At 61.0% G+C, this 15,496-nt stretch overlaps 1 protein-coding gene across 1 annotated transcript; it reads right to left on the bottom strand.

The window, feature by feature from the left end:
* Nucleotides 1–2,137: 2,137 nt before the first annotated feature.
* VSTM2L (V-set and transmembrane domain containing 2 like) lies at nt 2,138–14,381 on the bottom strand. The gene is made up of 4 exons (XM_071572836.1): nt 14,132–14,381; nt 6,827–6,996; nt 5,687–5,737; nt 2,138–2,552 (listed from the first exon to the last, which is right to left on the bottom strand). Exons 1-4 carry the CDS (start codon nt 14,238–14,240, stop codon nt 2,241–2,243), a joined length of 642 nt encoding a protein of 213 aa, XP_071428937.1. The 5' UTR covers nt 14,241–14,381; the 3' UTR covers nt 2,138–2,240.
* Nucleotides 14,382–15,496: the final 1,115 nt, after the last annotated feature.

The raw sequence follows: 15,496 nt of genomic DNA, 5'->3' as shown, positions 1-15,496 counted from the left end.
CTTTATTGGAGGCAGAGTAAATTGCTTTTGTCTGAAGCAGGATAATGGCCAGGAGAGAGACTGTGTGGAAATGGCATTTTTGAGGGGCTGGTTCCTCCCCAGCAGTGGCTTGTGTATTTAGCTCAGCCCCTTCACAAGCCCAGAAGCTTCTCTACAGGCACCTTGCTCCCTGAGCAGGCACCCAAGAGGCCCCCAAGCCACTGGGAGCTGGACCCAGCTGGGGGCAACCCCCTGGCTCACCCCACTCCAGCCACCCTCCCTTGGGAGGGCCAGAAACCCATGTCCAGCCCCCTCCTCCAAGCACAAACACAGATGGGACCATGGGGGCACCCCACACCCAGGGGCACAGTCCCACACTCAGCTCCCAGCCCCAGGCACTGCTGGGCCCCACACATGGGCAGCAGGGTCTTCAACTCCTACTCCCAAGATTTCATATAAACTCAGCAAAATGAATCTCTTCTAATAAAACCTGTTATTGTTAAAGCTCACCACCAGGTTTTACAAATCACTACACTGCACAGCAATTTGTTTACTCCCTGTTTGAGGTGATTTGCAGCCTTCTGCCCTCCCCAGCATGTCTTGCTCTTCATTTTCCTCTGCCTGTGGACTGTGTTTTGCTGCATCAGTCAGCAGTGCCTCCTGATCCCTTCCAGCAATCTTGTTCCCTGACTGGGAGAATCCAAGCACAGCCCCAGCCCCATGGCTCTGTCAGGGATTGCTATGGCACAGCCACCCTTATTGCTTGTGGGAAAGTGGAATTTTGCACCAGCAGTCACTTTCCCTGCAGCTCCTGAACATTTTTCTCCTGGCAGCACACCCAGCCACCCCACAGCACCACATGGCCACAGTTTGGTGCAAACCCAGCTCACCTGGGACCTGGCTGTGTCCTGCACCCCTCAGAGCAGCAGCAGTACCAACTTTCTCCCAGGCTAGGCAGGAGCTCCCCAGCTACAGCTTTTAACTGCTCACAGCTGCAGGTGACCATGCTGGTGCTCAGCCCCATCCCCATCTCCAGCCCAGCCCATTCCCATCTCCAGCCCAGCCCATCCCCATCTCCAGCCCAGCCCGCCCCAGCCATGCCCCATTGTAGCCCAGGCAGTGCCAAAGCCGTGTCCCCTCGCTGTGCCAGAGACAGAGCACAGACCCTCAGAGGCTTTGTTTAAAGAGCTTTATTAGCTGCAGCAGGTCTGGTGGCAGCAGGCTGGGCGGCACCGGCGGGGGGTGGCAGGGCAGCAGTGCCCAGCACCCGGGCAGGGAGGGTTGGGACCCCCTTGTCGCTCCCCACAGCTCTGCCCAGTGGCAGTGGACACCCGAGGGGGCACCAGGGATGGGCTCTGCCATTTGCGCTGTGACGCAGGAGCCCATGAGCCAGACCCTGGCCAGGGCAACGTGGTGCCGTGGTGTGGGAGGGGGGGATGCTCAGCTGGGAGAAGGGGCCAAGAGCCACGCTGGCACAGGCAGCAGGATGGAGGGAGGATGGACAGGGCTGGTGGATGAGTCCCTGTCCTCTATCAAATGCAAAGGGCAGGAGGAGTGATGGGTGCAAGAGGCCAGCTCCAATGGCGCGGATCCCTGGGCACACACTGAGCACGGGCAGCTGCCTGGCTGAGCGATGCCAGAGTGTGCCAGGAGCGTGCCAGGAGTGTGCCATGCCATCCTTCCTCTGCTGAGCTCAGGCCTTGACGTGCTGGGGGGCTTCGGGGCATACAGGGACAGGGCAGGGCAATACACACGGGCTGTAGGATGGAGGCTGGAACTTAGAGAAGCACTGTGGGGCTGGAACTGAGCAACTAAATGGGGCAGCCTACAGGAAAAGGCAACTGGTTCTGCGAAGCACAAGGGACAGCAGGGAAGGGCCCGTGGGCAGGGGGGTCTTCACTGGGTGGAGAGCTCGGGTACAGCACAGCCCACGGCACTGCGGTGGGAGCAAGAGCAGGTGTCCACCCACGGAAGGTTGTGGGGATGGGGATCATCACATGTGGGCACACGCCCTGGCCCCGAGCACAGTCCCAGCGATGCGCCCCTGGCACAGATATGGTCCTGCTCCCACCCCCAGCCCTGGCACTGCTGCGCCACAGGGTGGGGGGAGAAACCTGTGGCAACCTGTGGGATGGGGAGGTGATGGGGGTGGTGAACAAGATGGGGTGGTGGGCCAGTCTCTGGCAGGGGGTACAGGACCCTCGATGGCTCCGCTGAGTCCAGGGCGGAGGGAGGCTCTGGCGTCCCCCCAGGCCACCTGCCTACAGCACACAGGAGGCGTCTGCCGAGCGCTTCTTCAGCTCCTTCCCGGCTTTGTGGTGGTGGTGGTGGTGATGTGCATGGGCCGAGCCTGGCACGGCCAGGTCTGCCAGCGGGGCGCCCTGCAGCTCGGTGTCCTGGGGGTGCCCCGGGCCCCCCGGCGCCTCCACCCGCAGGTACGCCTTCACCTTGTGGTGCCGTGCCTTGCCATCGCTGGAGTCGATCACCCGGCACTCGTAGGTCCCCTCGTCCTCCACCTTCACCCGCGACAGCCGCAGCTTGTGGGAGATGTTGCTGCCAACCACCTTCACCACCTGCAGCAGGGCACATGGGGGGTCAGATGGTCTCCAGGACTCCCCCTGCCCCCCAGTCATCCAGCTCAGTGCCTCCTCCAACTGTGTGCCACCATGCCATGCCCCAGCCGCGTTCTGGGAAGGACCTGGTAAAGTGTTTGAAGCCTGGCATTTGGCACAGGGCCCCCAGCCCCAGCCCGGGCCCACGGGGTGATGGAAGCCCTGGCTCGCACCCGGCTGCGCAGGGCTCGGAGATCAATGCAGAACCACGCTGCCTAATTAGCTTTTCTACCAAATTGATTCGCTCTCAGTATTTATCACCCAATGAAATTTAAGACTTACTCACTAACCAGAGCCGTGGCTGCTCTGGGCTGGGTCAATAAATCAGATTTATAACCCGCCCGGAGGCCCCTGGCTCCGTTCCCTATAATCACACTGGATGGCAAAGGCCATTTTTCTACTCACCGCTGCATTTGTTAGCTGAGGATTTTATGGTGTTTAGAAATGGGGCTGGAGAGAGGCAAAATCCACCCCAAATGCAAAGGAGGCAGTGCTGGAACCAGGACCCCCCAGTGTTTCCACAGCCCTGCACCACGGTGGCAGCCAGTGCCAGCACATGCACTCACCAGCACACGTGAGCACATACAAGCACACACGAGCACATACCAGCACACACAAGCACATACAAGCACACATGAGCACATACAAGCACACACAAGCACACACAAGCACACATGAGTACATACAAGCACACACGAGCACATACAAGCACACAGGAGCACATAGAAGCACACATGAGCACATACCAGCACACGTGAGCACATACAAGCACACGTGAGCACATACAAGCACACACAAGCACACACAAGCACACATGAGCACATACAAACACACATGAGCACACACAAGCACACACGAGCACATACAAGCACACGTGAGCACATACAAGCACACACGCGAGCACATACAAGCACACGTGAGCACATACAAGCACACATGAGCACATACAAGCACACGTGAGCACATACAAGCACACACGAGCACACACAAGCACACGTGAGCACATACAAGCACACACAAGCACACATGAGTACATACAAACACACATGAGCACACACAAGCACGCACGAGCACATACAAGCACACGTGAGCACATACAAGCACACACGAGCACACACAAGCACACATGAGTACATACAAACACACATGAGCACATACAAGCACACACAAGCACACACAAGCACACATGAGTACATACAAACACACATGAGCACATACATACAAGCACACACAAGCACACACAAGCACACATGAGCACATACAAGCTGCTGTGTTTGGCTGCCCTGCACACCATGGGCTGCTGAGAGGCAGCTGGTGCCACAGCTCATGCTCAGTTGGGGGTCCAGTGGGAACAGGACAAGGCAGGGGCAGGAGCTCCCAGGCCCTGGTGTGAGCATACCCAGATGCTGAGGCTGTCATGGGAAAAGAGTTTCAAAAAAACCCTCTTTGTTGGAAGAGCCAGAAATCACTGAAATTAATGGCTGGGAAATTTAGAACTAATAAAATAAAACCCCAATTTGCTGGTGCCGCCAGTGGCCAAGGAGCTGCTGCCCAACAGGTCACTGAGCCTCAGGAGGGAGGATTTTATGATCATCCATTACTCTTGTGGCTCTGCCAGCACAGACTGGGCAGCAACAGGCCAGTCTGACCACGGGAATAGGGCAGAGCCCCTGGTACAGCCAGGATGGGCAGGTGTGCTGTGTCCAGCACCAGCTCAGCCCTGTGCTCTGCAGGGGAAAAAACAAATCCAGACCCACTGTATTTCCCTTCTCCTCATCCCCACAAAGCACAGTAGCTCCAGGCAGGGCCAGTGCCTCCAGCACCAGGTGTGTTTGGTGGATAACAAACAGCCAAGGGGTGCCTGGCACAGCGGCTCCTGCTGCTGTTTGTTCCCAGTCACCTGCTGCCATGGCTGAACCACAAGTTCCATCAGAGCCACATGTGTTAATTTACCTCCTCCATTCCGTAAACACTTCATGATCAAGGACATTTGAAATAACAACAAACAAAAGAGGTTTGAGGCTCCAGCCCCTCCCTGCTGCCTGGATCTGGAGGAGGCAGCAGAGGCGTCACACCTCGAGCAGTTCGAAACAAATCCTGGTTACCCTCACACACATCAATTCCATCTCGGCTTGCAATCAACTGCCTAATTATGCTGAAATATGCAATGCAACAGATGAGCTAAGAGGGAGCATTAGCCCCAGGATGGCTCCATCCACCTGCCTTAGCCCTTCCTGTCCTGGGAGCAGGGCTGGGGTGGGACATGGGAACACAGACAGGGTCTGGCAAAGCCTGGAAGAGCCCAGGCTCTGGCTGCTCCAGCAGCAGCGCTGGGACTTGGCTGTTTGTGGGGCAGCAAGCCACAGCAGCCTGGGGAGGGACAGATCCTCGAGGAACCTGCTGAAGTTTGGATATGGATTGTGGGTGTGGATCAGTCAAAGGGGATGTGGCCCCTGGAATGGGACTCATTACCAGCAGGAGAATCCCACGCTGCTCCCTGCAGGTGGGTGCTGAGGGGTGATGCCCCCATGGGGATGGGTTCCAGCATTGGGCTCCTTGTAAAATACACTTGGTCTTTTCCTGAGGATGAGGGACTGATCCTGGGTACCTGGGCAGGCCCATTCCCCCCTTGCCCACTCAGTGAGGGAAAAATGGAAGAGCCAGGAGAGGCTGGTGGGACAGGGATGATGGTGGGAAGCACTTTCCAACACTGCACTGTGTCTGTGGCAGCCCCAAACACAGAGCCCCCCAAGGCAGGGAGAGCAGGGGGGTACGTGCTGGGCAGTGGGAGGCCACCAGTGTTTTATTTAACTGATTAGTGTCTCCTCATTCTGTTCACATGAGCCTAAATGGCTTTGGGATGCTAATCCGCTCAGCCAATTGGATTATTTTATCCCTGGCATTAACGTGTCACTCACATGCTGGACGGGGCTCTGGGTCCAGGCTGTGCCCTGTTGTGCCAGGGAGAAGAAGGCAGACCCAGCCCCCCCAGGCCAGTGTTCCCAGCCTATGGCACTGCAGCACCGGTGGGATGAGCCGAACATTCCAGTGAGCCCTCAGGCACAGCCCTCACAAGAACTGTCACACAAACTCACGCTGATTTTGGTTGCGTCCTTCCCGGGCTCCTCTGGTGGTGATGATTTCAGCTGTGGGAGAACCAGGATGGGGGGGCCAGAGAGGGAAGAGAAGTGGTCAGCTCAGCTGGGAGTAGGGGGTAGCCCACCGGATCCCTTCCCACCCCCAGGATGGCTGCCCCAAGCAAGGAGGAGAAGGGGAGGCTCAGCCCCAGCAAACTCAGCCAGCCAGGGCAGCTGGAGCCAAACGGGGCACCCAGGATGGGAGGAACCCCAGGGCCAGAGGGCACAGGGTGGTCACTCACAGGTCCCCCTGCACTCAGCTCCATCAGCAGGTGCTCCCCAATCCAGGACTGGGGATGGAGCCCCAATCACTGCAGCATCACCGCTGCAGCAGTGCCCCCTGTCCCTGCAACCCTGTCTGTGTCACTGCCAGCACCTGCTCCCATCGCTGCCAATATTCCTCCTCTGCAGCCACGGGCTGGGCATTCCCAACGCCCTGACACCCCTGGCCCCACCACCCTTGGCCCCCGGCAATGCTCCCCTCGGCAGCGCTGCCCCGAGGCTTCTCGATTTATGGCAACACCAGCAGCAGCTCTGGACAACAGAGGCTCATTAAAATCCCCAAAGCTGCTTCCCATTCTTTGGCCCTTATCTCTGTGTGAACAGAGAGAGAAATAAAGAGACAGCTGTTTGCCGGACCAATACAGAGGGAAACAGGGGAAAAGGGAGGGATGGAGGGTGTAGGGCCGGAGGGATGTGCTGGTGATGAGATAGGCAAAGGCATAAGCACAAAAACAAAGAGTCTACCTCGGACTGGTCACGGGAATGGGCCAGGGGGCCCCTCGGCTGGGAAGGGCATCCAGGACAGCCCAGCCCCGCTGGCTCCGGAGCATCCTCAGTGCAGCCGGATGCCGGGCAGCGCAGGATCCTGTACCAAGGGACCCCCAGGCTTCTCTCTTGTCCGTGCAGAGAGGGGTGAGATCCTGCTCTGCAGTCCAGTCAGCACGGGAGATGCTGCTGCACTTTGGGGTCCCCCACCAAAACCCGAGAGTGGCTGCAAGCAAAGCCCCTGCCCTGGGCGAGACGGGGAAGGGCTCTGCCTGGAGGGCTCTGCCTCGCTGTGCTGCTGCTGCGCAGGGGGAGGACGAGGGGCATTACCTGGCTGGAAGCCCACGTTTGTTTGTCCGTCCAGTCCTTGTGGTTGCGGACGTACCACCACTGGATCTCAAGGGAGTAGGACGGGGAGCCGCTGCCGCGGAAGGAACACGCCATCTCCACGTCCTCGCCCGCCTGCGCCGTCATGTCATGCGGGGTCTCGGTGAAAAGAGCTGCGGGAGACAGAGCGGGGGCTGCGGGCGCCTGCGGGACACACCGCGGGCCCGGCAGGACGGCGCCTCTGGCCATGGGTCACCAGGAGTGCCTGCATCCCTCCCCAGCCAAACAGAGCCGGCCTCCTCGGCAGAGCAAACAGGTCCCTGTCATTCCCAGCTTCTCCTTGCCCTCAGCAGTGCCCCACCTCCACCCCTGGCAGAGCCACCCGGCCCACCCATTCCCTGGCACTGTACAAAGAGACTCGGGAGGAAAGGGAGGGAGCGGGAGCCGGTGGCTCTCTGCTCTCACAGCACCTCTGGGACCTCTGCCCCAAAGTGAGTGCGGGACCCCACGTGCCTCCGAGGTGTAATAAATAAATAAAGCACAATCACATCTCTCTCAAATCAGGACATAAATGAAAAACAAATCCTCCACTAATGCAGCCCCAAACAGGCTCCCACACGCCATATGGTTTGCTTTCCTCACTCAAAACAAATATTGTTCGGAGATGTAATTAGAATTCTTTTCATCTCCTCTGGAGAGACTGTTGTTCCTCCGTAAAGACGGCCCTGCCGTGCCGGGCTCTGCCAGACGCTGCTGCCGCGTTCGGCGATGGCTTCTGCATGGCCCGGCCCCGGACAGGGCTGGCAGCGCCCTGAATGTCCCGGCACTGCTCGGGCTGCAGAGGCTGCTCTGGGACTCCCGTCCTCACCCACCACCTCACGCTGCCGGCGCTGCCGGCTCACAGACACCGTGAGGTCCCACCGGTGCCACCAGAGCCCCCTGGGACACACAGCCTGTCGGGAACAGAGCCTTCACCAACCCTGATCCCTCTGAAAACCAATTATTATCAGCCCAGACGAAAAGTTAATACTTCTAATATCTCCCCGTCCCTCTGGACGCACAGAAATCCCATCCACTTATCGCTTTCCTTTAATCCATCTCAGCAGGGAACAGAGGAAAATACCCAGCACCAGGGTTTGCCAAGGCTGGGGCTGCTGGGGGGTTCCCAGTGCTGCTCCCACTCCCTGCGTGCCCAGGATGCAGCACCAGCAGCCACCTGGGTTCTGTGTTGGAGAGTGGAGGGAGCTGCAGGTGAAGGGACAGCTCCAGTGGCCAAGGGCTGTGGGAGGAGCAGGAGGGTCTTCTCAACACAGGGCAAAGGGTTTCTCTGTACTCCTGCCATGGTGGTGCTGAGGCTGTTTTGTCCAGCTGTTAACCAGCACTCACCCACCCATTCCCTGGCCACAGCCAGGATCAGGCTCTTGCCCCACAGGATTAAGCAATGGCCAAAGCCAGTGTGTCCCAGCACAGGCTGTGCCAGCCCCCCAGGTCCCACACCTCCAGCAGTGCAGAGAAGGGGATGATGACTTGAGAGCTCCAGTCAGGTCCAAATTGCTCTAAACATGATTAAAATCTGCTCCCACAGACAGGAATTTGGCAGATGAGCAGGGAAAAGTTGGGTTGAATCAAGTACCTTATTTCTTTCCATTTTGAATTGGGAAGTGTATGTATTAATTAACCCCAGGGCTCAGCCACCTTCAGGTGCATCCAGAGGAGGGCAGGTCCCATGGATGGATGACCAGGGTCATCAGCTTTGCTGGGGGCAGATGTCTCTCAGATGCAGCCTACAGTGACATCTTGTACTCTCCCCAGGGGACACTGTGGATCTCAGATGCCTGGACAGAGGTGATGTAGCGAGGACAGGACTTGATGCACTGCCTGGCCCCAGCCCTGCCCTTCCACAGGGACATGGGCAGAGGGGATCAGGACCCTGCCAGGCAGCCCCAGCCATGAGTAAGCCAGGCATGGACCCTGCACCAGGACAGCCAAGCTGCCTGGACCCTGCTCCCACCAACACCAGGCGAGTCACCAACACTGGCCAGTGCCCTGGCCCCTCCAGCACGCTGGTCCCCTTCCACCCAGGCCCCTCTGTCACCAGCACCATCCCTCTCCCCCCACTGACATTGGTGTGACATCCTCATGGTGGGAGGGAGGGCGCCGTTGGGGGCCGTTGCTCCGCGTGCTTTATGGCTGCTACCTGTCATAAACTGAGAACATCAGGATCAATAAATCTTCCAGGAAACAAAAATCAGGGGAAATAAAATGAACTCAATGGGGAAACACAGATAAACGGAATTGAAAATGCCTGCTGGGACAGCTTGGTGCTCTCATAAACTGGAGACAGACGGGCTGTGTGCTCCCTCCCTGTGGCGGGCACCTCACCGTGACCCTGCCCCACATGGGGGGGGGCTGAGGGCAGCAGGGATGGGGCAGCCCCCACCTGACCCATGCTGGGGCAAGGGCAGCTCATGCATTGTCCAGAGTACCTGGAAATGACCCACAGACCCACCTGCCATGGCCCCCCACCACAGCCCCCACAAGGCACTGAGGACACCCATGGCTGGAGCAGCACCATGGGCACACCCCCGGGCTAATGTTTGTGCAAATGTGTGCTGGAGGGCAATGAAATATTGCAAATGCCTGTTATTCACCCAGTCAGCATATCCCTGACCAACAGCATTGGAGCTCCTTGCTGGAGCCACTGGCTGGCAGGGTGGCACGTGCTGGGCAGGCAGCAGGGCTGGAGTCTCGCTCTGTCCCATGCTGGGCATGGACAGGGGCCAGGGGAGCTGAGAAGCCCCTCTGCACCTGCTCCTGCCCACCAGCATGTCCATCCAAACCCTGCCCTGCATCCCCAGCACGGGGCAACTCCGACCTGCTTGGTTTGAGCTGCACCACTGCAGGAAAAACAAGAGTGCCCAACAGCATCCACCACTGAGGACACCTGCCCACAACACCTCCAGCTCCTTCACCTCCCCAGACACCCCTGACCTGTGTGGCGGATGGGGAGTGACGGCCCCGGCTGCAGCAGCACCATGTTTGGCTGGCAGCAAGAGCACCCGAGGCACATCCTGGCACACACACTGAGCAGAGACCCAGAGAGAGACGGATCCTTGTGGGTGCCACAGGACCCCCCACTCATTGTCATGGGCTGCCTGAGCAGGACACACCCCGGGAGAGCAGGAGGCAGAGGAGGCACCCTCTGGATGGATGCAGGAGCTGAGGCCTGGGCACTACCCCAGGGCACTGGCTGTGTGACACACACTGTCCCCACCACGGGGACACCAGGTGTGCCAGTGGCTGCTGCACAGGTCAGGCTGCAGCCTCCCTCCTCTCCCCACCACCTCTAACAGCTGTGGATGCATTTCCTCCTGTCAAGGCTGCGAGCTGGGCTGCCGACCCCAGGGCACCAAACACAGCGCGGTGCAAACCGCGGCATAAACACGGCACCGGTGAGACAGGGCAGGTGGCTCCGGCTGCGGCAGCCGAGCCGGGCAGAGCACTTGGGTGGCAAGCACCGCTCTCCTCCAGCAATCCAGGCATCTCCCTTCCCACCAGACACCCAGGCTGGAGTGTTGTGGCCATGGCTGGGGCCGGGAGGCTCCTGCCACACGCTGGGGTTGGCAGTGCCATTGCTCTGCCCCTATTTACTGTCATATTAGCAGGAGAAGGAGCTCAAATTTGCAGCATAAATTAAAACCAGAAAAAAATCCAGCTAACTCAGTGACTGTGGTCCAGCCAGCACTCACCTTACCAGGGAGATGGAATTAACCTTGAAGCCTGCAGGTATTTCCAGCAGTGCCCCACTGAGTGGGGCTGCCCCAGCTCTTGCGCCCAGCACTTTCTGCTGCCCTGGTTTTACTGCCACAGTGGGAAAGATGCCAGTGGTGAGTTCTCTTATCCTGGCCTTGGCTACTCAAAGCTTTGCCCAGGTAAGGGGACTCACTGCTCATGACTGGCTCCTGGGAAGTTGTGATTCTCAGACAATTCCCTCCCAAAGGGCAGCACAAGGAAGAGCTGTTATTTGAAAGCATAAGTACCAAAGCCCTAAAATGGCCTTTTTTGATAGCTCCCAGTGGGACCCCAGCAGCATGTGCAGCCATCCTGCAGCCACCACTCTCTCTGGTGCTGCTCTCGGCCAGCAGATGTTTCCAGCAGGCAGGAGCTGGGATGGGGCAGACAGGAGCTTTGCCCTGCTGAAGGTCAGCCCCACCAGTCTCACACCCAGGACCCAAAACACGAGCCACTGGCACTGCCACTGCCAAGAGCTGCTCACACCACACACAGGGCTGGTCCCATCCCACAGAGCCAGCAGTGCTTGGTGCTCACAGGAACGGCACCTCCTGCCTGGCTCTTCCAGCTCCATCACTGGTGGGCTCATCCCAGTTCAGCTTCACAAGGACCACATGGTACAAGGCACCAATGCCCTCAACACACCCAAGCCCAGCCAACACCCCTGGTGCCCAGTCGGACACCCACCTCAGATGGAGCTGCAGGGAGTGGGCAGCCAGGCAGGACGGAACCCTGCAGGAGGGAAACAGCCATGGAGAAGAGGAGCTTGGAGAGAGCCAGGACAGTTGGCAATGGGACCAGGAAGGGCTGTCTGTCCCACGGCACATCAGTCCCTCTCGCTGTGAACCAAAATCACAGAGGAGCTGTGAAAGGGAGAGCACCCACAAGGTTCCCGCCTGGGTGCCTGCCCAGCCTCCGGAGAGGCCCTTGATGGAGAGGGGAACGATGGAGATTAACCAGCTCGCTGACCCCCTCTGGGTCCTCCCTCCAGCCCTGCCATCCTGCCTGCAGCTCCCAGACCGTGCACAGCCGTGCCGGCCGTTGGTTTGATTCCCGCCTCGCTCACAGGGAACGTTCTGATTAAAATTAGCTGTCACTGTCCTAACGTAATAATTCCCAGTGTCTGGCCCGTCGTCTGTCAGCCGCTTCAAGGGAAGAGAAAGCCCAGACGTTTGATGAGGAGAGGTGTCAGATGTAATTGCGTTGAATGACTGCACGAACAGCAGCAGGAAAAACACATCGGGTGGAGAATTCCCATCAGGAAGTGTGAAAATATCCGGCAGAATGCAAAGTGTTTATGAAAGTAATTGATAGAATAATCACCGGGGTGTGCGGGCACGGAGCAGGGCAGTGCCCTGGGGAGCCGGTGCCCGCTCCCTCCATCCTCCAGCCGCGGCTCTGCTGCCGGCGAGGCGATGCCGCCTCACATGGAGCCGGGAAGGAGCCGGGCTGCTCCTGCTCCCCTGCCCCGCTCCGGAGCCAGCAGGCTGGAAGGGCGGCTGGAGCTTCCCAGCCAGACCGCGTGAAAGCCGATGGCAGCAGCCCAGCGTGCACAGGCTGCAATGGGGGGCATGAATAATTGAAGGCGCCAGCCTGAGGAGAGCAGAGAGACGCGAGAGGCAGCGCTGTGGGTAGGGAAGGGATGGCGGGAGGGATCCTGCGGCTCAGGCGCTCTCACAGGGCAGATGGAGCCCATTCTGTTTCCATCCTTGCCCAAGGCAGAGCCTTCGCTGTGGGGGCAGGGAAAGGACTTTGTTTGACTGTGACTTGTCAGTCCTGGCTGCCCTGTGAGCAGAGCCTCGCTGCCCACTGTGGACTGGCAGGATGGGGGAGCCGCTTGCGCCCCAGGGGTGCTCATGGTCTCCTGCCAATGCCTGCAGAGCACATGCTGCTCCCGGTCGATTCCCTCACTACATCTGCTGTGGACAAGTTAAGAGGAAGAGCAAACCCACTCCCAGAGCCTTACGATGCCGTGGAGGCTCCTCCAGGCCGCCAGAACTGGGCAGAGATGGCGGCAAGCTCCGGGCACTGCCTGCTGTGGGCAAAGCCTGGCAGGACCTGCCCGACCCCACCAGCCACAGCCGAATCCATCCCACCGGCCATGGCCCCTCTCCCGCTCCACATTCCTGACCCACTGGACTCTTCACGGTGCAGAGGGAAAGCTGTACCAGCCAGTAATGAAATGATCAATCTCTGATCTGCTAAACAGCGATTTATACAGGTTTTCAGCACACACAGCTTTTATCAAATTGGTATTCACCTACTGAACACAAATGGCTTATTATACATGACCCACTTATTCACTGCTTTTCAGTATCGTTAATAAAGGTTTCTGTTGTGATTAAGTGAGTTGCTGCAGAACTGCTCGAGTAGCGAGCTGTAATGTGGCTCCAAAGTGCACTCGCCCTCCCAGAATATTTCTTCTCCTTGGCTCCCTTCTCCCTCGCAGCGACCATTTCACTATTTATTTGCCTATTGCTGAATTTCTGAGGGGAGCGGCAGCGGCTAATGGAGGCTCCTCACCCACCTCTCCTTCTGGCATGCCAGGCTGGCAGGTCTGGCAACCCTCCCGCAGTGATCCCCCCAATGCAGAGGCTGCTCACCCCCTCCTTGGGCAGGCGGGTGCTCCGCTGGGGGACACCACAAACTGCGGGACACCTCACACCTCCCCCCTGGCACGGCCGGAGGCACCGTGTGCCTGAAGGCTCCCTGGGGCAGGGAATGGGTCCCTCCACATGCCGGGAGGCTCCGGAGCCGGGCGAGGGGAAGAGCTGGCACGCTGGGCACCCAGCACGCACCCGTGGTCACTCCTCGGGCTCATGTTTGAACCCGCCCGTGTCACCCCACAGAGAGCGAGGAGGGTCTCGGCAGCCTCCTCCGGGGGCTCGGTCCCCTCTCACCTTCCCGGCACCCACAGGGAAACCGGCCCCACGCCAGGGTAGGTTCGCCACCGGCGAGCGCAGGATGCCAAAGAGGTTCCCCTTCCCCAGCCCCGGTGGGTACGGGCGGACTCGGCAGCCCCGACCCGCCGAGCCAGCACGCCCCGGAGCGGGCGGAGGAGCGGGAGGCGGCGGAGGAGCCGCTGCCGGGGCGGGGGGCACACCGGGCGGCACCGGGCGGCACACGGTGACGGCGTGTAGACCGCAGAGGGCACCGGGAGGCTCACGGACACGGGGTGCGGGTGGCGGCGGGCACCGGGACGCACAGAGCAGAGCCCCCGTCTCGACAGCCAAGCGGCGGAGGCCCCGGGGACGGGAGCAGCGGAGCCCAACCCCGGCTCGCCCCGGCCGCCCGCCGCTCGTCGGCGCCGCCGGCGCGACGGACCGCGACGCGGGGCTGCCCGAGGCGGCGGAGCCCGACCGGGACCCCCGACCCCCCGCACCCGTCCGGCTGCCCGGGCAGGGACCGCCTCGACACCCCGCCATCCCCGCGGGGCACCGAGCCCCGGGAGCGCCCCCCGTGCAGCCGCCCCGCGCCCGAGCCCGAGCCCGAGCCCCACCGCCGCCGCCGCCTCACCGCTGCCCGCCGCCGGGGCGTCCCACGGGGGGTGTCGGGAGGCGGCGCCGAGCTGCAGGTAGAGCCCCAGGTAGTGGAAAATCCCCAGGGCCAGGGCCAGGGCGCCCATCTTGCCGCGGGCACGTCCGTCCCGGGGGCGGCGGCGCGGCCGGGCCGAGCCCTGTCCCTGTCCCCGGGGCTGCGCCGGTCCCGGCGCCGCCGCGCTGCGGAGCTCTTCCCTCGCGCGGAGGGCGCCGCGCGCCGAGGCGGTGCCGCGGCTCGCCCGGAGCCTCCCCCGCCCGGCGGAGGGATCCGGCCCCGCGCACCCCCCAAGTTTTTTTTCCCACGGTTCATTCTTAAACTGCGCGGGGCGGGGCTGCGCCCGCCGCGCCCACTCGGGACCCCCGCACCCCACTGCTGACCCCCGGCACCCCACTGCTGACCCCCGGCATCCCACTGCTGACCCCCGGTATCCCACTGCTGACCCCCGCACCCCACTGCTGACCCCCGGCACCCCATTGCCGCCCACTGGCACCCCCAGGATTCCCCTTACCATCCCCCCGGTACCCCCTGCCCCGCCCCGCCGGGACCCCCCGGCAGGCTCGGGACCTCCTCACCGTCCGCCGGACACTGCTGGGACCTCCCCGCTCCGCCCCGCCCTGCCCCCCCAGGAGCTCCCACCACGGCCGGGACCCCCCACACCGCCTCGCCGAGACCCCCCGGCACCGCGGCACCCCCGGGTGCGCTCCGCCCTGGCTCCGCTCGCCGCAGGGCGAGAGCCCCGCGCACGGCCGGGCTCTGCGGGAGCGGCTTCAGCACCCAGGACAGCGCCAGGCGCCGCACAGGGCAGAGCACGGCCCGTACGGCACAGCCCGGTACGGCTCAGCCCAGTATGGTATGGCCCTGTATGGCTCAGCCCAGTACTGCCCAGCACATCCCAGCACGGCCCCAGCGCCTGCAGATGCAGCGCGGGGGATGCGGTGCCCGGGGCTCCGGCTGCACTGACAAAGGGACAGGGCCCGTCTGGGAGCGGTTTGAGGGGTCTTTAAACGTCCCCACGTGTGTCCCCATCGCTGCCCCAGACCGTGCAAGACCGGTCTCAGAATGGAAAACCTGGAGCCGGGGTGGGTGTGGGCTCACACAGCCTCAGGGCCCCGATGCTGGGACTGGGGGCAGCAGCCGGGCTGGCATCCCCCGCTCCAGAGAGAGCTGGAACAACCACCCTGCCCCTGCCACGAGCAGCGTTTCATGGGACAGGCAAAATCCCAATCTCCCTTTGGCTGCAAAAATCCTGAGGCCAAACCCATCAGCAGCCCCAGTGCCCCCAGAGCTGCCCCTCGAGCAGGTCACACCCCAGCACCAGCACAGTGCAACTCATACACCTCT

This window comes from Pithys albifrons, chromosome 18, assembly GCF_047495875.1.
Source record: "Pithys albifrons albifrons isolate INPA30051 chromosome 18, PitAlb_v1, whole genome shotgun sequence".
Lineage (NCBI taxonomy): Eukaryota > Metazoa > Chordata > Aves > Passeriformes > Thamnophilidae > Pithys > Pithys albifrons.
The sequence above is the reverse complement of the archived record's forward strand: the minus strand, read 5'-3'. Positions and strand labels throughout refer to the sequence as shown.

Bases quoted from the DNA above. Each gene is read 5' to 3' on its own strand.
- VSTM2L (XM_071572836.1), bottom strand. From the start codon at position 14,240: ATGGGCGCCCTGGCCCTGGCCCTGGGGATTTTCCACTACCTGGGGCTC. The intron at 5,738-6,826 runs GTAATGCCCCTC...GTTCTCCCACAG, and splicing joins AAACGTGGGCTTCCAGCCAG to CTGAAATCATCACCACCAGA. The intron at 2,553-5,686 runs GTGAGTTTGTGT...GCCCTGCTGCAG, and splicing joins AGGACGCAACCAAAATCAGC to GTGGTGAAGGTGGTTGGCAG.